Source organism: Dipodomys merriami, unplaced genomic scaffold (genome assembly GCF_024711535.1).
Source record: "Dipodomys merriami isolate MVZ:Mamm:240054 unplaced genomic scaffold, mDipMer1.0.p SCAF_92, whole genome shotgun sequence".
Classification (NCBI taxonomy): Eukaryota; Metazoa; Chordata; class Mammalia; order Rodentia; family Heteromyidae; genus Dipodomys; species Dipodomys merriami.
Window position 1 is genome coordinate 4,213,866 of NW_027206535.1, and position 20,883 is coordinate 4,234,748.

Genomic DNA, 20,883 nt, shown 5'->3' on the forward strand with positions numbered 1-20,883 from the left:
ACAGTGGCACATAGGCACTTGCTAAATAATCCAGAAATCAATTACAGCCTCCTAGGACCTTCCTCCTAGGGCTCCCGCTTCCAGAGCCCCTAGACCTACCCCTTTGTAACTGACAACACAGCTGACCGGTTCTGAGTGCTGGCTGTGCTCATACCACTTTGCCTCTAGCACTATCTACATTACCAGGGTTGTCAAGAAGCCCAGTGTGCTGTCAAAAAAAAGGGTGACACTGGATCTGAGAAAGGACTTCCCAAATAAATAGTCAAAGGGATTCTGGGTCTTATTGACAGGTAGTAAATGTATGTGTGTGTGGGGGGGGGAAGGGGGGGTCTGAGACTTGGGGGTGGTAAATAGTGGGGAGGAAAGTATTCAAGAAATGCAGAGCCAGGGTGCCACCTAGTGGATCCCTCATCTCTGTATTCCCCTCCCCCCCAACCCCTCACCTCCCTCTACCCCTGCCCCAGGGGACTGCGGTGAGAACTCTCTTCTCCAACCTTGCTCCAAAAAAGGCAAAATTTCTGAATGCCAAAAACAGGACATCCATTTGCTTTATTTCCTCTCTCAGTCCTTTCATCTCTGTTTCTGAGGACAATAACCCAGTATCCCCAGAGATGACTTACCCCAGGACCACCCAGCCTGGACTGGAGCTCAAGGCTTTAGACTCCAAAGCTGACATTTTTCCATCAGCCAGTGGGACAGACAGTGCAGCATTGGATAACATGAGGACCCAGCCTCAAAGGCGGAGGCTTCATGAGGAAGGTGAGGCAAAAGGAAAGGGCATCTGGGAAAAGGAGCTAAGTACCAGTGCCTAGGAGGGCACCCAGCTACTCAGGTGTCCCCTGTGCTTAGAACCGCCCCCTCCCCTCAAGTGGCAAAGCTCTATAGTTCACATGGGGAGGTAAGGCCATGTGAAAAGCAGGAGTAAAAGGGGACTTCACCCCCCCTCCCCCAGGGGACAGTTCCTTCCAAATCTAACAAAACCCCAGGGCAAGTCCTCACGCTGGGCTTCCAGCCAGCAGCTCTAGTCACGTCCCAGAAGGCGCCTTGTCAGCATGTGGAGGAGGACATAACACACATACACAAGAGGACAAAAGCTCTTTGGCTTTCAGGTTCAGAAACCCACCCATCCTCCCCACTCCTCTCCCAAGGGCCCTGCACATTGGCACCACACAATCAGGCTGCAGGGTGCAGCCCAGGGCCGGGGTATTTGCATACATTTGCAAAGACAGAACAGCAGGTCCAGGAAAGGCCTTTTTCTAATGAAAGTGGAATCAGTGCAGGGCCGGGTGCTGTCCCTTTCCACAGTGAAGGACATCCAAGGACACCAAAGAGCCAAGGGAGGACAGCTGGATGGCGGGAGCTTGGCCTCTAGGGTTCAGATGGGGATGGTGGGCTAGGCCACTCCCCAGGGCAGGTGCAGGAATCAGCCCCTGTGGTGATGCTGATGGTGGTGGTAGTGGCTGTGCTCCTCCTGGGACCCCACGACTCTGGGGTTCCGCAAGTGCTTGTCCTTTTTCCCTGACCTGTGGAAAGACATGGAATAGAAGGAGGCCTTCACTGGTCAGTACAAGAAAAGATGGGTACCCACTTCTTCCTAAAAGAGAACTCAGGCAACTGCCACAGGAGGCAAGGGCTGTTCTTGGATGAATGCTCCAGCTAGAGAGCTACAAGGTACATGCAAGGACAGGTAGGACAGGACAATCAGAGAAAAATCCCCTAGCCCAAAAGAGGGTTCCTCAGGACCACTGTGGTCCCTCACAGGAAGACAGGGAAGACACATGAGTGCCAGCTGGGGACTGAGAGAGAAGTCCCCAAGCCAGGGTTCGCTCACAGCTAAGTGTTCCTTCGCATTCCTCCTGCCCCACCCACCCCTGCCATTCAGGTGACCCGCCCCCAGAACTGCCCACCTCTTCTTCAGTGCTTTATCACCAAAGAAGTGGCTGAAGATGAAGTCCTCAAAGTCATCGACTTCGTCATCGTCACCTGTCTGTCGTACCGCCACCTCCTCCAGGCTGTCCTCCAAAGCATCCACAAAATCCCGGAAGCGAAGGCGGTCATGACGAAAGATACCATCCTCACCAAAGTAAGCAGGCGAGAGGGGCAGCTCCTGGGTCAGTTGCCCTGCCCAAGGCAGGCGAGCCAAGTATGTCCTCAGCAAAGAAGCCAGCTCATGTTGTCGTACCGGGGCCAGCTCCATGCCAAAGAAGGCTAGGCCCTCCTGCCGGGCACACTCATCCACACCTGAGCAGCCCTGGGGTGCCCGGTACTTGTGTCTCAAAAGCTGCTCCCAGGGGGGCAAGGGATCATGACTGCCTTTAGCTCCCTCCTTCCTCCAAGGATGCTTCTGCCTTTCTTCAGAGTGGGGGCTCCCGCTTTTCCTTTGGGATTCTTTGGGGTCCTGTCGTTTGCCATCCTTCCTGCTCCCCGACTCCTCTACCCTCTGCTTACCCTCTTTCCACCTCCCTGACAGCTCTTGGTCCTCCTCGCCCTCCCAGCTCTTCTTCTTCTTCTCCCAGCTAAATTCCTCCTTCTTATGCTTCCAGTGCTCAGCCTTTCTGTCCTTCTGCCCACTGTGCCATTTTTCTTTTCCACTCCACTCTCTGGGATTCTGGAAGCGAGGCTTCTGATACCAGGACTCAGATGCATTGGCACGCACAGCAGGATCCTTGCCCCAGTGCTCCAAGCCCTGCAGAGTCTGAGCCAACCTGTGGCCCAGTTCTGTCAGGCTGGCATGAGCAGGGGCTCCTCGGCCAGCTGCCTTCAAGCCCCTCTGCAGGTCCTGCTGCACAGACCCCAGCAATCTCCGCTGCCTCTGAAGCTCCTGCCTAAGGGCCTGGGCCTCAGCCTCCAGCCGTTTCTGCTGCTCCAGGAAGCCAGGGTCTGGCTCCTGTCCCCTATGACCTTGCTCTTCAGTGGCCTTGCCACCCTGCGGGCCTCTGCCCCAGTTGAGGCATACCCCATCTGGGCCACGAACACAGTTGGCCTCTAGCCCCTGGAGCCGAGCCCTCAGCTGCTGCAGCTCTGACTCCAGGGCCTTCTGGGAGGCCTCACCCTGCTGCAGGGCTCCCCGGAGCCGGGCATTCTCCTCCTCCAGCCCTTTGGGTTGCTGCATCAGGCTCTGAAGTTCTTCTTTCTGGGCCTTAAATGCAATTAGGAATGGAAGAAATGACAAGAGTCTTTGTCAGACCAGGAGCCAGTGGCTCATGCTTGTAATCCTAGCTAGTCAGGAGGCAGCCTGGGCAGGAATCCTAGCTAGTCAAAGCCAGCCTGGGCAGGAAAGTCCATGGAACTCTTTTTTTTTGGTTGGTCATGGGGCTTGAACTCTGGGCCTGGACGCTGTCCCTCAGCTCTTCAGCTCAAGGCTAGGACTCTATCACTTGAGCCACAGCACCACTTCCAGCTTCCTGGTGGTTCATTGGAGATCAGAGTCTCACATCCTTTCCTACTGGCTGGCTTCGAACCATGATTCTCAGATTTCAGCCTCCTGAGTAGCTAGGATTACAGGCGTGAGCCACTGACACCCAGCAGTGAAACCCTATCTCCACCAGAAAACTGGAAGTTTTCTGGCTCAAGTTTGCATCTCAAATGGTAGAGTAGGGCTGGGAAGGTGGCTCAGTGGTAGAGTGCTTGCCTTGCATGCATGAGGCCCTGGGTTCAATTCCTCAGCATCACATACACAGAAAAAGCCGGGAGTGGCGCTGTGGCTCAAGTGGTAGAGCACTAGCCTTGAGCTGAAGAGCTGAGGGACAGCGCCCAGGCCCAGAGTTCAGGCCCACAACTGACAAAAAAAAAAAAAAAAACCAACATCAAATGGTAGAGTACTGCCCTTGAGCTGAAGAGCTCAGGGATAGCACCCAAGCCCAGAGTTCAAGCCCCATGACCAACCCAAAAAAAAAAGTCCTTGTCAGAATGGGCCCAATGCCTTCTACCCCAATTCCATTTGGTTGAAAATGAAACTCCACTGGTACAGTTCTCACCTTACATGGGTAAAGCCCTGGTCTCAATCCCCAACACTAAGGAGGGGGAAAAAAGTTACAATGGATGCCTGACCTGAACCTATTTCATTGCCTGGGAAACCTAGAGGATTTGATTCTCATCCTCTTTCACATCCTCAAACCAGAACCAGACTCTGGGATGCCCAAATGTCATTCTGGGTCTCTGCATCTATGTCCTCTATTAGTATACACTTCTTAACTTTCAGTAAAGAGAGACAATATTTGGCTCTCATGGCCTCATTTCTACCTCCCGTTCCCTCACTGTTAATTGATCCCAGTGCTTGGCATAGCCTTGATGTGTTCTTCTTGTTTTGTTTTGTGCTGGTCCTGGGGCTTGAACTCAAAGCCTGAGCACTGTCCCTGAGCCTTTTTTTTTTTTCTTCTCAAGTCTGGCACTCTACCAGTTGAGCCACAGCTCAACTTCTAGCTTTTTGGTGGCTAATTTGAGATAAGAGTCTCACTGACTTCCCTGCCTGGGCTGGCTTTGAACCATGATCCCAAGATCTTAGCCTCCTAAGTAGCTAGGACTACAAGTATGAACCCCCAGCATCCAGTTTGGCATATTCTTCAAAGCCTTATTTATACAATGTCCAGGAAGACCATACAAATAATCAGAGTTGACATGCCACATGAAACAACTATGCCAGCCTTGGTGCAGATTCTAGCATGAGGGATGTGAACAGGGAATCAGGAAGACACCATGGCTATGAGAGGAAAAGAGGAGGCTCAGGGTGTGGGTAAGTAGGGAAAACTTCTTTGAGAGGTGGTCACTAGGACAGACACCTGGGCTAGCCACGCCCGCTCCCTCCTGCTGATACCTGCAGCTGGGCCTGTAGCAGCCGGATGTCCTGGTTCTCCTTGGCCAGCTTGTCCAGCAGAAGGCCCATGTTCTGCAGACTAGGGACACCATCAGAGGGCACTGAGGCCTGAAGCTGTTCCCTTAGCCCATCCTGAAAGCAAAAGAACTGGTTGCTTCATACTGCCCAAAAGCCAGGGCAGACAGGTTCTTGCCACCAGGTGCCACACACCTGTAGAGATATCTGCACATACCTGCCTGTCCCCAACAGCATCTACCAGCTCAGCCTCCAACCCAGGATCTGGGAAGACCTGCAGCTCTGCCTCCTCCATGGTCCCTGTGAAAAAGCAAAGTCTGAACGGGGCACCAAAACAACCAGAACCCATTCTGTCCTCTCCCAGTCACCCCTCCTGCCCTAGACACATCCCTTGGCCGAGAGTCCAGTGAGGTACAGAGCCCAGGGACACACTGAAAAGCTGAAACATCAATATGTGAGAAATAATGTACAACCCCTAACACACCTAATCCCCAATCCAGAAGACCCCAACATTCACATTCACACAATAAATAAGGACTCACCAGTCTCTGACTCTGAGAGACCACCTGAGGAGGGAGATAGGAGTCTGGTGAGGCCTCAGGGGAGGAGGTGGGGTAAACAAGGGAGCAGGATAGGATGGCAAGGCCAGAGTGCAGGCCAAAGGCCCCACAGCAGAGAGTCACTCACCTGAGAAGAGGAGGATCCCCAGGCCCAGCAGAACTAGGGCCCCAAGGAGGCACATGTTGAGGGAGATGCCCAGCTCCCCACCTGAACCCTCGCCTCTGGCCTGGTCTTCTACATCCAAGGACACCACAGGCTTCAGTGGGCTAGGCTCCCGGCCTCGCCGTCGCCGCAGACCTTCCACATCCACGTCAGTGTCATCCTCACTGCTAGAGCAGCGGCCCTCCTCCCTGATCCAAACTGATGGGGGACAGGACAATAAGGCAACAAGAGACAGGACCCAGGGAGAGAGGGGAAGAGGAGGAAGGCACAGGGAGACCCCTAGCCCATCTACCAAAAAAAAAAAAAAAGCCACTTTCATGCTAAAAGAATCTTCTGGGGCTGGGAAGGTGGCTCAGTGATAGAGCACTTGCCTTGCATGCTCGAGGCCCTGGGTTCGATTCCTCAACACCACATAAGCAAAAAGAAAAAAGCCAGAAGTGGGACTGTGGCTCAAGCGCTAGAGCGCTAGCCTTGAGCTGAAGAGCTGAGGGACAGCGCCCAGGCCCAGAGTTCAGGTCCCGCGACCGGACCCAAAAAATAAATAAATAAATAAATAAATAAATAAATATATATATATATATATATATATATATATATATATATATATATAAATAAATGAAACTTCCTTCCTTCAACATGTACCTGGCATCAGCTTGGACAACCACCCTTCTGGAAATGCTCCCAATTCTCTGGCCACTCATTCTGCCATCTTGGTTCTTCCCTGATCTTCTCCCTTAGAACCTTCCTAGTTCTAAGCATCTCACACTTCCCACAAGATCATAACTCTCTCACCTACCCCACTCACTGCCCTGACTGTAAACAAGCTCCTAACTGACAGTCCCTCCCTGGCTTCCCCAGAACCCTGAGCCTGTGGTCCTGCCTATAGCCAGGCCTGTTTTCCTCATGGACCATTCAGCACACTGCCCTTCAAAATGGCTCTTTCCTGAAGTTTCCCAAATTAGGGACGAGTACCACTGCTGCCATTAGGCTGACCTCTCCAAATAATTGGATAAGCCTGCCCCTGAACTTCAAGAGTCTACCTTCTTCACAAGCCCATGGGCCCTGTTTTAGGTCAAGTCTGTATCACCTTTGCCTGACCACTGTGGCTGCTCCTAAATGGCTCCAGGTCTCAGCTTCTCCTACCCCTCCCCTTTGGCCCCTGTCAGTCTTCAACAGAGACAACTCTTGTATGCCAGGGTTACAGCCTGGAACAAACCTCTGGGCCTGTATTAGGGTTCTGGGGAGGGCAAAGGAGGGGTTGTGGGTTAGGAGCTTGCTTTCAATCAGGGCAGTGACTATTTATGTTGACCAGTAGTCCAGGCTGGAGCAGGAACAATGTACAATCCTACCTTAGTCTCCCAAGTTCTGGGATTATAGCATGACCCACCAAACCTGGTTTCTCGTGGCTCTAAGACACAAAGTCATTGGGGCTGGGATCTCTCTTAGATTCCTGGGACACATTCTAACACTGAGCCAAAGACACAAGTTAGACCTATGAGGAGGTACATAAAGGAGATGCAATTAAGGGCCTCCCAAAAGAGAGGGAGGTAGTTCAGAGAGGGAGGTAGTTCAGTCAGGAGAACAAGAGAGAAGCAGGGATAACTGGAGGTGCCATTATGAATGGAAGTGAATACAGAGTAGGTAGAGAGGGCAGGAGGAAGAGAACAATGTAGGCTAAGGCTGCAGCATCTGGAGGCGTGAGGCCAGATGTCTGCATTGAGAAGGTTCTGTGTTACAGCACAGGCCCATGGTTCTCAGGAAGCCAGGGAGGGGCTGTAGATTGGGAGCTTCTAACACAGCATCTTTTTTTTTTGGGGGGGGGGGAAGGGCGGTCAGTTGTAGGGCTTGAACTCAGGGCTTGGGCATAGTCCTTGAGCTTCTTTGTGCTCAGGCCAGCACTCTACCACTTGAGCCATAGTGCCATTTCTGGTTTTTGAGTGGTTAATTGGCGGTAAGAGTCTCACAGAACTTTCCTGCCCTAGCTGGCTTTGAACCGTGATCCTCAGATCTCAGCCTCCTGAGTAGCTAGGATTATAGACATGAGCAACCAGCACCCAGTAAATATGGGCTTCTTTGTGGAGTGAACATAAGGGACTCTAGAAATTAATGTTGAGTTCTAGAATCAAGAGAAGAGGAGGACACAAGGAAGAGAGGAGTCAACCAGCTATTGGCCCTGCACTGTGATCTCATTCAAGTCAATTTCTCTGAGCTTCAGTGTACTGAGGAAGGAGAGCACCAAGCTGCAAAATCCAGGGTGGACTTGAAAATGTGCTCAGGAACGATAGCTGCTCCCTTTCCAATACCTGCTAGGACAGTGAGGGAAGGAAGCAAGGAGAGAGCCATCACCTGTTTTGGGACTTGGGGGAGGATTCTCCAGGTCCTCTGGGTCTGGTCCCAGGCTTGTCACCATGGAAGTTTCCGGCAAGTCTTCCTGGACCAATGTGTCTCCTGGACCAGGAGGCTCCATACCATGATCATCACCTTCCAGAACACCCTGTGTGGACATAGCTGTGTGCAGTGTCCTCTCCCTCTCCCACTACCTTCCTTCCCTCCCCGGGTGAAGATCCTCACCTTGGCCTTGGTCTCTTCTTCCTGAGTGGGACTTTCATTTTGGGGGCTTTCAGTCTGGAAGAGGGTTCCTTTGGTAGGAGAAAAGCCAAGGAAAAAACACTGTCCCCAACTGAACTTCCTACACAGCTCTCCAGGTCTAATTGAACCCCAACAGGTTGTAAGAGGCAGAAAAAAAAAAGGCTGGGTGGTTAAGACAGAAGTCTATAACCTGAAGTTAATAGGGAAATAAGACCAAGAAGCATCCCCTTCCCTGAGGAGACAGACACTCCAGAAGATGGAAGGCAGCCATACCTCCCTCTCTGTAGAGCCCTTTACCTTCTCCATCCAAGGTCTCAACCAATTCTTCACCATCTGCCTTGGAGATGATCCCAGGGTCCTGAGTAGATCTCTTAGATTCTGGATCTGTCCTGTGTTCAGGGCCCAAGGTTTCCACAGGTAGGTTCTGTGGGGTAGGATGTGGGGTGAGCTCAGGGATGATCCAAAGAAAGAAAGGCAGGACAAAGTCAGAAGCACAGGGGCTGGTGGGCTACCCTCAGGGACCCTGGCCCACGTCTTGCTCAGTAGCAAGTAGATTCAAAGTGGGACTCAACTCAGTCATTCATGAACCTCACTCACTGCTCCCAGAGGCCAGGCTCCTGTGAAACCATGAAGGCCCTGGACCATTGTATAAGCCTGGCAGCCTCTAAGGAAGGCTGGCTGGAGCCTGAGCTCTTCCTGACCCACAAGATCGTCAGTAACTGAGGGGTAGGAGATAGGAGGAGATGGCAAAAGAACAGAGCCTGCTGGGAGCCCGAGGGTCACAGATACATTTAAGGGACATTCTACAGCCACTCTCCCATTAGCCCGACCACTTCTAACTTCTAAGCTTTTCTGGCTTTTCCCACTGTCTCCTCTCTCCATCCCCAAACCCATTTCCCCATAGCTGCTGACAGAAACCTAACTTCCCCCTGCTACAGCCAGCCTGATACCCACTAGTAGTGTCTTTTTGCTGGCTGGGCCTCCAGCCCTGGACACAGAAAGCTTCGGCTTTCTGCATGCTTCCCCTTGGCAGGCTCATAGACTGCCCACCCTGTCTGTAGCTCCTGTTCCCTCTCCAAAAACAATTCTTGACTTTAGTATGTTTCTTTGCAAACTCTTACAAGGCAAGCATCACAACACTGGTTTTCCAGAAGAGGACAGAGAGGAAAAATGGCTTAGCCAAAGTCCCCAGCTGTCAGCAAAGACACCCCTACAGAAGGCCAAGGCCAACCAACATCACAATGCCTGTCTTCTCCCCAACCTGCCACCCACTCTATCAGTAAGCCCTAGTCCTTGTGTCCTGCTCCAGTGCTACTACTGAGGAAAACTCCTCAGTCCCAGCTGTGCTCCTCAAGGGCCCCTCAAAGTCACAATGTCTAAAAGGAATTCCATTTCCCACCCTGACTTTAAAAAAAAATGGCCTCCTGGCCTATATATGTTGACCAGTAGTCCAAGGTGGGCAGGTACAATTTATAATCCTTCTACTTCTAGGATTATAGCATGACCCACCAAACCTGGTTTCTGGTGGCTCTAAGATACAAAGTCACTGGGGCTGGGATCTCTCTGAGATTCCTGGGATATATTCTCCCTATCCCCTTTTTATTTACCAGTGTCTTATCCTGACAGCTCTTCTCTCTTTTCAAGGTTCCGTCGCAACAACTCCTATCTGGACAGCTACAGACCTTTGGAAATAACTGTTCCTGTTCCCAGTCAGCCTACAGAGTGGCTTCGCCCTCTGCCCAACCCCTTCACTGATCGGCCATCAGGATAAGGCCTGTCTGCCTTACCACACCTTTCAAGCTTGCTAGATTCCCAGCCTCACTCCAACACTGGCTCTGCCCTGTCTCTACCTCAACCAATGACTTCCTCTCTCTCCCCAACATGTCTCCCCCATGTTGCCTGATCTCCCCACCAGAACTCCCTCCCTAATCCTCTCAGTTTACCCAAATGATACCTTCCCTTCCATGTATGACCCAAGTCCCAGCACTGGATGCCAGGGCCAGGTCTCTCGGCCATTGAAATTTTTTTTAACAACCAACAGTAGGCAATGCAGTTCATTCTCAGGAGCAAGGAAGAGGATGGACCCAGAGAGTAGTTTAGCCCAGCAGCCCCACCCCCAAATGTGGTTCCCAGGACAGTTCTTCCTACCTCTGAGCCGGCAAGCACCCAGCTATTATCTGAGTCTGGGCAGGAGGCCATAGTTGCTGAGGTCCCAGGGGCTGTTGGGGCTGCCACCTGTGGAGGAAGGCTCTCTTAGGACAGGAAGCTCCTTTAGAAGAGGCAGGATGTGGAAAGCAAACTTGGCAAAGTTCTAAGGATAGAGAGTTGGGCAGCAGCCTCCAGAATCCAGGCTGCTTCCAGTCTTGACCCTGATCCCTCAGCTCTTCTGGGCAGTATTTGCCTTGCAAATCAGCACCTGCCAACAGCCACAGAGAAGCTGTCTCTTCCCAGCTCCACAGGCCTTTGAAAACTGTACTGACCTTGAAAGGTCAAAGAAGCTAGTACTGGAAAGGCCCTGGGAACATCGGGTTCAACCCTCTGATGTTAATAGTCAGGGAGGAGAAAGCCCAAAAAGGCTGACACAACTTGCCAAAAAAAAAAAAAAAAAAAAAGAATAAGATTAAGGAAAACAACATGATAAGGCCTCCCCCTTTACAAAATCAGGCAGCTCACAAACACCCGCTGAAGAGAAGGGCCACTAGGGTCAGGAGAGATGTGATGTTTGTTTCCTTCTAGCCTCAATCTCCACTGTCAACTCCTCACCAGTCCTCTCTATATCTGGTTCTAGGTTTTTAGCACTCACTGGCTGTGATTTCCCTTCCTTTCTTTGGGACAGAGCTGTGCATGTAGCTTCACCCTCTTAGATTCTCAAGTACACCCAGGACTAAGCAGTGCTGGTAGAGCTTAGTCTACACAGTACACCTTAAGTCACTCTCCTTGTTACAGGACTCTGGTCCTATCCTCTGCTTATCTGCTCTGACTTGGCAAGGTCAGGATGAGGGCATGACTTCAGCCTCCAAAGCCTGACACAAAGCAAGGCAAGAAAGAAGGTCAAGACTATGCTGTCAGGCTGGGAAGCTGCAAATGGGACCAGATATGGTAAAGTGACAGATGAGCTGACCCCTCAAACTCCTGCATGGATGGTGATCTCCCAGAGGAAGATAAATAACTGCTTCCCACAGAACCAAAAAGACAGTATGTGTAAAACAACAGTGGGAAAGGTAAGTGGGCTGAGAGGCTCAGGCAGTGCTACCCTTGAAACCAGCCACATGGCCCCCATCTGTTTCAGCTGGTTTCAAGTCCTGCGTGGCTAATCACCTTCTGTGGTTCTTGCAAATGAAGATTCAAGACCAGGATGGGTAAAAGACACCTGAAAGACTCTTCTGTAATGTTCATGCCTCCCAGACACATACATACACACACACTCTCTCTCTCTCTCTCTCTCTCTCTCTCTCTCTCTCTCTCTCTCTCTCTCTCTCTCTGTCTCTCTCTCTCTCCATGCAGAACCAGGAGAATGGCTGCCATCACTGCTTTCAAATCCAATAGGATACTACCACCGGTAGGTTTCTATAGATATCCATAGACATTGCTGTTCAGCCTTCTGTTCTCTGTCTCTCCCCCACTGTTCTGTCATCATCTCCCCACCCCCCATTGCTGCTAGTGACTGTTAACAGGTGGTGTCAGGAAGGAAGTGGCAGCAGCTTGGGCTGAAGTCCCTGTTTATCCCTGGCTTTGTACAGCCTGATCAGGTCCTCCAGAACCAGGCACCATGGCAACCAGAGTGATGTCAGACCCAATGTCTCCATAGAAACCAGCAACAGTATTTGGGTCAACAAGACAAATAGTTTAGAGACAAGAGATAGTCTGGAACCCCTGCACTTGGGGTCCTAAACTATGATACCTGTCTCTTGGTGTGTTCACCCAAGATTCCAAGATACCCAGTTCTCCCAAGGCAGCATCTCACTGCCTTATTAGGAAATTTCTTCTGCTACTTATTCTCCACCCTTTCCTGCCATTTTCAGAGTTTTTTCTTCTGGGGAAAAAAAAAAAACCTCTGGGAAGAAAATTCCCTCTCTCCCCACCATCCCATTCTCCTCATTCTGACAAGATTCAACAAAAACATCTTGAAAAGTTGTCAAAGACGTCTGTCATTTCTAAGAAACAGCTAAAGGGGGAGCTCTCCGACTCTGTAAGAAGTTACGAAGTCTCCAGCTCATTTTAACCCAACAATTGTTCCCCCAGACCTCTCTGGCAAACAGACCTAGGGCAACAAGAACTTGCCTGAGAGACTCAGAACAAGTCGTTGAGTTAGAAATATCCACCTCCCTCCTACCCCGGTCCCTTAGGTCCTAGAAAAGCAGCTGCATGGATCCAATGTTGTACCCAGTCCTCCTAGACTTTCATCTCTCCCTTTATCTGGGGATAAGGGAGTCTGTGGGCCCTTCCCAACAAGGGCATTACCTGACCCAGCTCTGCTTCAGTCTTCAGCTAAACTTGTAGCAGTCAGCCCAGTTTTCCAGCACAAGAAAAGAACGGATCACGTGAACTGCCACTAACCAATAAAAAGTAGACTTCCTCGAGGAGGGTGGAAACTTTCAGCGAATAAGAGCTAGAATTGGAGAGCCAGGGGGTGGGAAGGGAGATCTACAGAGCACCCTAACCTGCTTTTGCCTCCTGGTGGGCAACTGGGGACTTCTACAAACTGAATTGAGTTACCTCCCTTTCTTTCCTAGTGATTAGAGTTTCTAGAAGACCCTGACTGAAATGCTGGTGTCTCCTGAGATGACACAAGAAGCCACACTGGGCCACAGACAGACAGAGACAGCTGTGGGATGGGGGAGGAGAAAGGACAGGTGGCAAATCTGTTGGTTTAGAAATAGCCTGCTATGCTCCTCATTGGCCCTAACAGCCAGCCAACTGAGGTGCTGCTGCTAAAAAAAAAAAAGTGGGGGGGGAGCGGGGGAGACATTGGAGCTCATGCCTATAATCTTAGCTACTAAGGAGGCTGAGATCTGAAGATCACGGTTTAAAGCTAGCCCAGGCAGGAAAGTCCATGAGAGTCTTAGCTCCAATTAACCACCAGAAATGGCTCAAAGATAGAGCACTAGCCTTGAGCAGAAAACTCAGGGACATTGCCCAGGCCCTAAAGTCAAGCCCCACAACTAAAAAGGAGCAGGTTGTAAGTATAATCCCAGAATTGAAGCAACGCAAGATAGTGAGTTCTAGGTCAGTCTGGGTTACCTACTCCCTCTCAAAAAGCAAAACAGGAACAACAAAAAACAGGAGTGGGAGCTGGGTGCTGGTAGCTCACACCTATAATCCTAGCTACTCAGGAGGCTGAGATCTGAGGATCATGGTTCAAAGCCAGCCCTGGAAGGATAATCTGTGAGACTCTTTTTTTTTTTTTTTTTTTTGCCAGTCCTGGGCTTGAACTCTAGGTCTGGGCGCTGTCCCTCAGCTCTTCAGCTCAAGGCAAGCACTCTACCACTTGAGCCACAGTGCCACTTCTGGCTTTTTCTGCTTATGTGGTGCTGGGGAATCGAACCCAGGGCCTCATGCATGCAAGGCAAGCACTCTACCACTGAGCTACCTTCCCAGCCCCTGTGAGACTCTTATCTCCAATAAATCACCAGAAAACTGGAGGTGGTGCTGTAGCTCAAAACAAAACAAACAAAAAACAACAACAAAAAAAAACAGGAGTGGGGTTGAGAATGGAATATGAAAAGCATCTAAACAATTAAATTTGGACTAGACACCGGTAGTTCATACCTGTAATCCTAGCTACTCAGGAGGCTAAGATCTGAGGATTGCGGTTTAAAGCCAGCCTGGGGGGGCTGGGAAGGTGGCTCAGTGGTAGAGCACTTGCCTTGCAATACATGAGGCCCTGGATTCGATTCCTCAGCACCACATAAGCAAAAAGAAAAAAGCCGGAAGTGGCGCTGTGGCTCAAGTGGTAAAGCGCTAGCCTTGAGCTGAAGGGCTGAGGGACAGCGCCCAGACCCAGAGTTCAGGCCCCACAACCGGACCCAAAAAAATAAATAAATAAAATAAAAAAAAATAAAGCCAGCCTGGGAAGGAAATCTGTAAGACTTTTTTTTTTTTTTGGGGGGGGGTCTGGTCGTGGGCCTGAACTCTGGGCCTGGGCGCTGTCCCTCAGCCCTTCAGCTCAAGGCTAGAGCTCTACCACTTGAGCCACAGCACCACTTCCGGCTTTTTTCTTTTTGCATATGTGGTGCTGAGGAATCGAACCCAGGGCCTCGAGCATACAAGGCAAGCGCTCTACCACTGAGCCACCTTCCCAGCCCCTCTGTAAGACTCTTATCTCCAATTAACCACAAAAGCTTAGGGACAGTGCCCAGGCCCTGAGTTCATGCCCCAGGACCAGCATAGAAAAGGGAAAGGGAAAGAGGGAGGGAGGAAGGAAAGGAAGGAGGGAAAGGAAGGAGGGAGGGAGGAAGAAAATGGGCTGTGTGGATGCTCTTCTCATGATTGGAGCTACATTTGATGGCTAGTCCATCAAATAGGGAGAAGTAGGCACTAAACCCAGATCTGAAACATTGGGTCTCCCAGGGGCCTTGGAGCTAAGTCGCCTGCCTGGCTCCAGGCCCAGTCCAGAAATGTGCCCAGAAAGGAAACCTGGTTTCTCACAGCTTGGGACATAGGGAAGGATAGGGAAACACTGGCCAGCTTTGGCAACCACAGCAGAGTCTGCTGGGGATTGGGAATGGGCTGAATCCTCCTGCCACTAGCTCTTCCAAAGATCCTTGGGAGTAGACATTTTACCTTCAAAGCATCCTCCTAGTGAAGAATTATTCCTCTCTAATAACTGTGTGCAAGGTAAAGGACAGTTTGCTGGAATGTGACCAAGTAGAGCTGCTCCTGCATTGTGAGTTGGGGGCAGACTAAGTGGGGCTATCTAAATTGGTAGTGGGAAGCCCACAATGCATTACTTTAAATACAGAAGAGGTAGTAACAGGATGTCATTACTATACAACTAGAAAGGAACTGTCCACCTAGTCAGAAGATGTCAGCCTGCTTGACCTTTTGTTTATGTGATTAATGCCCATTTTGAACGGAGGGCCTCATGCATGCAAGGCAAGCACTCTACCACTAAGCCATCTTCCCAGCCCCTAATGCCCATTTTGTATGCAACCAGCTTGAGTAAAACCCAGTCTGTCCTTCCTCCCTTGGGATCCAAGCTTCTTTCTGGCACTAGCCGGGTTCAGGTAGCCCAAAATAAACTCCTTTATCCTCTCTAAAAAGTGGTCTTGATCTCTGCTGGTCTGCACTGCCACAACATTAGCTGTAACAGTGGCACATCCCAACCTTCTTGCAGATAAACAGCAAGAAGTCCTTGTCTGGATTTTCAAGTCATTTTATTAATCCAACCATACAAAAGATCCCATGACCACATCTCTGCCATCCCACTTTCTTCCAAAAAGTAGAGGACAAGGTGGCAGTTGGGATAGACACTCCCCAGGAGCATTTTACAAACTGTGGAGACCACACAAAAATACTAACAAATAAAAGAGAGGCAAACAGAACAACAAACACAACACAAAAGTTGAGCAGCAGGGAGCTGCCACCTATGCTGTTTCGGCGTTGGGGAAACTGGGAGAGAAAAGCCAGCCCTTTTCTTCACAGCCTCTAAGGCCTACTGGCTCCTCCAGACAATGTGCAGGAACTGAGGAAAGCAGGGGTAGTAAGAGATGGGAGGGGGGCCTTTTCAGCCAAACCCAGTGCTCAGAGCTCAGACTCCTCTCAGGAAGGACACACCCCCAGCCTGCCTCCCCACCCCTTTGAGGAATGTGCACATTCACTGTTAGACTAAAAAGAGCACCAGAAGGGGCTCCAGGTCAGGCCCATCTCATCACTGACAAACAGTGTTTTAAAAATAAAAACAGCTGGGTATGGGTGTGGTAGCACACAAACCTGCAATCCAGCAGCTCTGAATACAGGCAGAGCCAGGAAAATCATGAGTTTGAGGCCAGCCCAGACCAAGTTAGTGAATTTCTATTTCAAAAGCAAAATGAAAATTTAAGAGCTGGGAGTGTGGCTCAACTCCTACAGTATTGGGTGAGGCCCTGGGCTCAACCCCTCAGAACTGCAAAAGAGAAGGGAAGGAGAATGGAAGAGGGGAGGGGAGTCTAGAGCAGGACTTTGGCTGAGGAATGAGAATTGCTAGATCATCAGGCCCAAGAGGATACCAAAGGATAGCAAAGGAATAGAAGTTAAAAAAAAAAAAGCCTCCAGGTTCTTCTACCTTTTAGTTGCCATGGCAATGAGGATCTCACTGCCTCCTACTGCCTCCAAGGCTGGGTCAGGCCCTCAATTGGATCCTTTCATATGGAAGGAAATGAGGTATAAAGGCTCTGTGCCTTTCTAAGCTTTAGTTCAATCAAGCCAGAGAGGCAGAGAAATAAGGGCACCAAAAGCTGAAGAACAGCACGGAGTATAATGTGCAACAGATAGGGGGTGCGAGTTACCACCAAAATCTAGAGTATCAAGTTGGCCCAAACTTCAAATATTCTGGTCTGTAAAACCACATATCCAATTTTTGGCAAAATATATATATATATGATCATTATGAGAAAAGCGCAAGAAAAGTTGAGAAAGAACCAGTGACTTTGGTATGAGGAAGATTTGTCCTAACAGCATCCCAACCTTACCTATTATCTTGAAGCCCCCAAATCACCAAGAAACTGCAATAGCCAGGCACTCTCCTGCTTCTTCAAGCTATTTGGTGCTCTGAATGGGGAGGAGTTAGATAAGCCTAGGGAAGGAGAGAAAAGGGGAGACATCCCCATATAGTCCCTAAAACTGTCAAAGCCCATGAAAGGGCTATGAAGAACCCCATTTCTTTTTAGAGCCAGAAACCTTAATACTTGACTCTAAAAACTAACGTTGGAGCTGTGGGTCTAGATAGGGGTGTTAGGCACGGGTAGTAGGGGCTCTCCAGAACTTCTTTCATCCACTTTTCACCCCCAGGCCGCTAGAGGGCAATGCACAAAAAAATGGCTCTGCTCGGCAGGGCTTTGGTTTCCTGGATCTCTGTAGATCTCAAGGCATAAGTTCCAAGAAAAGTAACAAATACAGGCTCTTCTGCCTGCCCACATCCATTTCTTTTAGGCTCCTAGGAACCAGTGTTTCTGCTCCATGGGGATAGAAAGCCAGTGGAAACAAGAACCAAGAGCTAGACAATCACTCTGGAAGAACAGGGAGGAAATATACACTTTGCCAGACCACCCTGTCAGTCACCCATCGTTAGCAGCCACCAGCTGTCCCATGCTCTCTCGGATGTAGACAGACTGGATCTCCTTGGTCTTCAGGCAGAGATCACAGGCCCAGACGGCAGAGGCCTCAGTGGTCAGCAGCCCATAGGCGTTCTCAGTCATGCCTGTGCATTCACGGTGGAACCACTTCTGGCAGGAGGCCTCACACAGAATGGCATCCTGGTCATCATTCACCTCACTTCGACAGGCACCACATGGGTACACCAGGCCTGGAGGAGGCTGGGGCCCTGAGCCTCCACCTGCCTTGCCAGAAGGTGCCAGGCTGTTGGCATCTGGAGTGCCCCCACCACGCCCACTGCTATTTGGTGGAAAACTGGGCTGATTCCCATTAACAGCGGCAGCAGGGGAGCCTGAGTGGGGCTCTTGGGGGAAAGCAGTAGGAGCGGGTGGGTTCAGGGGCTTCCCTCCATCCTCACTACCTGGGCCAGGAAAGCCAGGGTCTGGACCAGGGAAAGGACTTGTGTTGGGAGGCAGGCTGGGAAGCCCTTGACCGGGTCTCTGGAGAGGAGAAGGGCCAAAAGGTGCCCCTGGTTGGGCAAAGCGTTGGGGGAGGGAAGGAGGGCCCAGCTCTCCCCTAGGAGGCTGTCCCATAGTGGGTGAGATCATGGGACCAAATCCTCCCACTGGACCTGGCATCATCTGCCCACCAGGAGGACTAAAGTTTTGACCCAGTGGCTGGTTGAAGGGTTGATTGGGAAAGTTCATATTGCCTGGTGGTGGGTAGCCAGGTCCCTGTGGAGGCATGTTGAAAGCTGGCCCCATAGGATTGGGAGGGAAAGGCGGAGGCTGTCGACGAAGCGGCTGAGGACCCCCTCCTCCCCCAGTGCCATAGCCTGGGGGTACCTGGCCAGCCATGCCCCCCTGTACACGAAAGCCTCCAAAGGGCACAGGACTGCCAAGGAACGGAGGGGCTGCACCCCCCACCTTAGGGGCTCCGAAGTCATCCTCAAAAGGGTTGGATGCAACCAGGTGATCCACCATGGGAGTTGGTGGTGGTGCAAACTCTGTCAGATGTGAATATGCAGGGCCCTAGTGAGAAAGAGAGGAAGAAGAGGGTCAAGGAGGGAAACACTAAACACAATACAAGCCATGGAGGCAAACACAATACACACCATGAAGGCTCAGATCTAAACTCAAGTTGGACCTTAAAAATGCAAAGAAAAGCTGAGCATAGGGATATGTTTTGAAAAACAGGCAGGACTATGCTGAAATCCTAGCTGACCCTAAATGAGGTATATAACTTTTTTAAAACAAGTGGGATGCTGGTAGCTCATGCCTGTAATACTAGTTACTCAGGAAGCTGAGAGCTGTGGATTAAGGTTCAAAGCTAGACTGGACAGTGAAGTTCATGAGACTATCTCCAATTAACTACCTTCCCTTCCCCCACAGAAAACCAGAAGTGATGTTGTGGTTCAAGTCGTAGAGCGCTAGCCTTGCACAGAGAGACTCAGGGACAGTGCCCAGGCCCTGAATTCAAACCCCACAACTGACAAAAATAAATAATAACTTTTTTTTTCGGGGGGCGGGGGGTCTGGTAGAGGGGCCTGAACTCTGGGCCTGGGCACTGTCCCTCAGCTCTTCAGCTCAAGGCTAGCCCTTTACCACTTGAGCCACAGCGCCACTTCCGGATTTTTTCTTGTTTATGTGGTGCTGAGGAGTCGAACCCAGGGCCTCGAGCATGCAAGGCAAGCGCTCTCCACTGAGCCACCTTCCCAGCCACAATAATAAATTTTTTTTTTTTTTTTTGGTCAGGTCGTGGGGCCTGAACTCTGGGCTTGGGCACTGTCGCTCAGCTCTTCAGCTCAAGGCTAGCGCTCTACCACTTGAGCCACAGCGCCACTTCCAGCTTTTTTTCTTTTTGCTCATGTGGTGCTGAGGAATTGAACCCAGGGCCTCATGCATGCAAGGCAAGCGCTCTACCACTGAGCCACCTTCCCAGCCCAATAATAACTTTCTTAAACCAGACTTTTCTCTGAAAAGCAGAGTAACTATGAAAGGACACCTGACACTTAAAAAAAGGTCCTTACGGGCTGGGAATGTGGCTTAGTGGTAGAGTGCTTGCCTACCTAACATGCTTGAAGCTCTGGGTTCAATTCCTCAGAACCACATAAACAGAAAAAGGCAGAAGTCGTGCTGTGGCTCAAGTGGTAGAGTGGTAGAGTGCTCCCCTGGAGCAAAAAGAGAAGCAGCAGCAGCAGCAGTAGCAGCAGCAGCTCGGGGATAATGCTCAGGCCCTGAGTCCAAGCCCCAGATCTGGCCAAAAAAAAAAGTTCCTTAAGTTCATCATCATTATGTCATCAGGACAGGAAAAATGAAAGGAAGACCATAATCCTCACCAATAATACTTTTGCTTAAACCATCTCCTGGAGGAAAATATTTTCCCCCACGTTCATTATAAGGTTGACAGAAATAACCAGACATAGAACAAGACAGCTATCTCTTTCCTCTGTGCCTGATGGAAGACACAGAATGACAACAGGACATCTGTAGCCAGTGCATTTAGGGCCTGCTAAGAGTGACTCCCACCAACCACGGCCATTCACCTGAGTATTTGACTTCCTTCGCTTCTTTTCTGGGCTCTTCATTTGCAGACCTGAAAGAGCAGCAAAAGGCAGACACAGGCAAGTTTTCCTGAGGTTTCTACCACGTCCTTTTCTCCCACTCTCCCCGAAAGTACTCTAACTGCATTATGTGCTTGTTTGGCTAGTTAACAAATGCTAATTCAAATCACCTGAAAACCGGACTCAGTTGAGTGTTCCTTGAAATCACAGATACCCCACTTCTTGATATCATCTAACTTGAAGTGCCTCCTGCTCTCAACAAGGCTCCAAACCCTGCGGTGGCTATGTGACACCGGCCCCAATCTCTTCAGAGCTACACCCACTTATCTGTTCCACCGGAGCCTCCCCCCCAGGTCCCACAGACCGCCCGCCATTTATCAGCTCTTCCCTCCAAGACTCCCAAATCCTGGGTCTCCCCTGCCCCGGCCTCGGTGGGCGCGCTCACCGGCCTTGCCCTGCTTCCTCCCGGTGCTGGGCGGCGCAGGGGGCGGTGCGGGGCCGCCACCTCCCTCCAGCTTGTCCGGTGGGGGCGGCGCCGAGGCGGCCATGGAGTGGGGGACCGGAGTCAGCGGCGGTGGCGGGGGATGGAGGCGTCCTCAGACCGCACCATCGCCCGGAAGGGGAGTCAGGGGCAGCATGGCCCCCGCGCTGCGGAGAGCGGTCGGCGCGGCGAAGGGGTGGCGCCCAGCCAGAGCGCGAAGTGCGCGCTCGCAGGGCCAGCCACCCGCCCCGAGCCACAGCAACCGGAACCGGAACTGGACTCGGCCACCACCACCGGGCGCGGCGGGGAGGGGATCCGGGAACCCACCCTAGGTGGGGAGCCCGGCGGCGGCATGCCGCGCCCCTCACGGCCCCGGTGGAGTGAGGCTTCCCGCTGGAGGTGGGAGAG

At 51.1% G+C, this 20,883-nt stretch overlaps 1 protein-coding gene across 2 annotated transcripts; it reads right to left on the reverse strand.

Moving 5' to 3' along the window:
• Positions 1-530: 530 nt before the first annotated feature.
• Positions 531-20,797, reverse strand: LOC138821540 (pre-B-cell leukemia transcription factor-interacting protein 1-like). Of its 2 annotated transcripts, XM_070013873.1 has the most exons (13): positions 20,440-20,797; positions 19,977-20,026; positions 18,358-18,462; positions 10,289-10,375; positions 8,438-8,564; positions 8,123-8,190; positions 7,898-8,045; positions 5,516-5,749; positions 5,371-5,394; positions 5,046-5,128; positions 4,814-4,945; positions 1,908-3,139; positions 531-1,523 (listed from the first exon to the last, which is right to left on the reverse strand). In XM_070013873.1, exons 1-13 carry the CDS (start codon positions 20,540-20,542, stop codon positions 1,424-1,426), a joined length of 2,493 nt encoding a protein of 830 aa, XP_069869974.1. In that variant the 5' UTR covers positions 20,543-20,797; the 3' UTR covers positions 531-1,423. The 2 variants fall into 2 exon arrangements, with proteins under 2 accessions (XP_069869974.1, XP_069869975.1); XM_070013874.1 differs by lacking the exons at positions 18,358-18,462; positions 19,977-20,026; positions 20,440-20,797 and adding an exon at positions 12,602-12,659.
• Between the last annotated feature and the right edge of the window lie 86 nt (positions 20,798-20,883).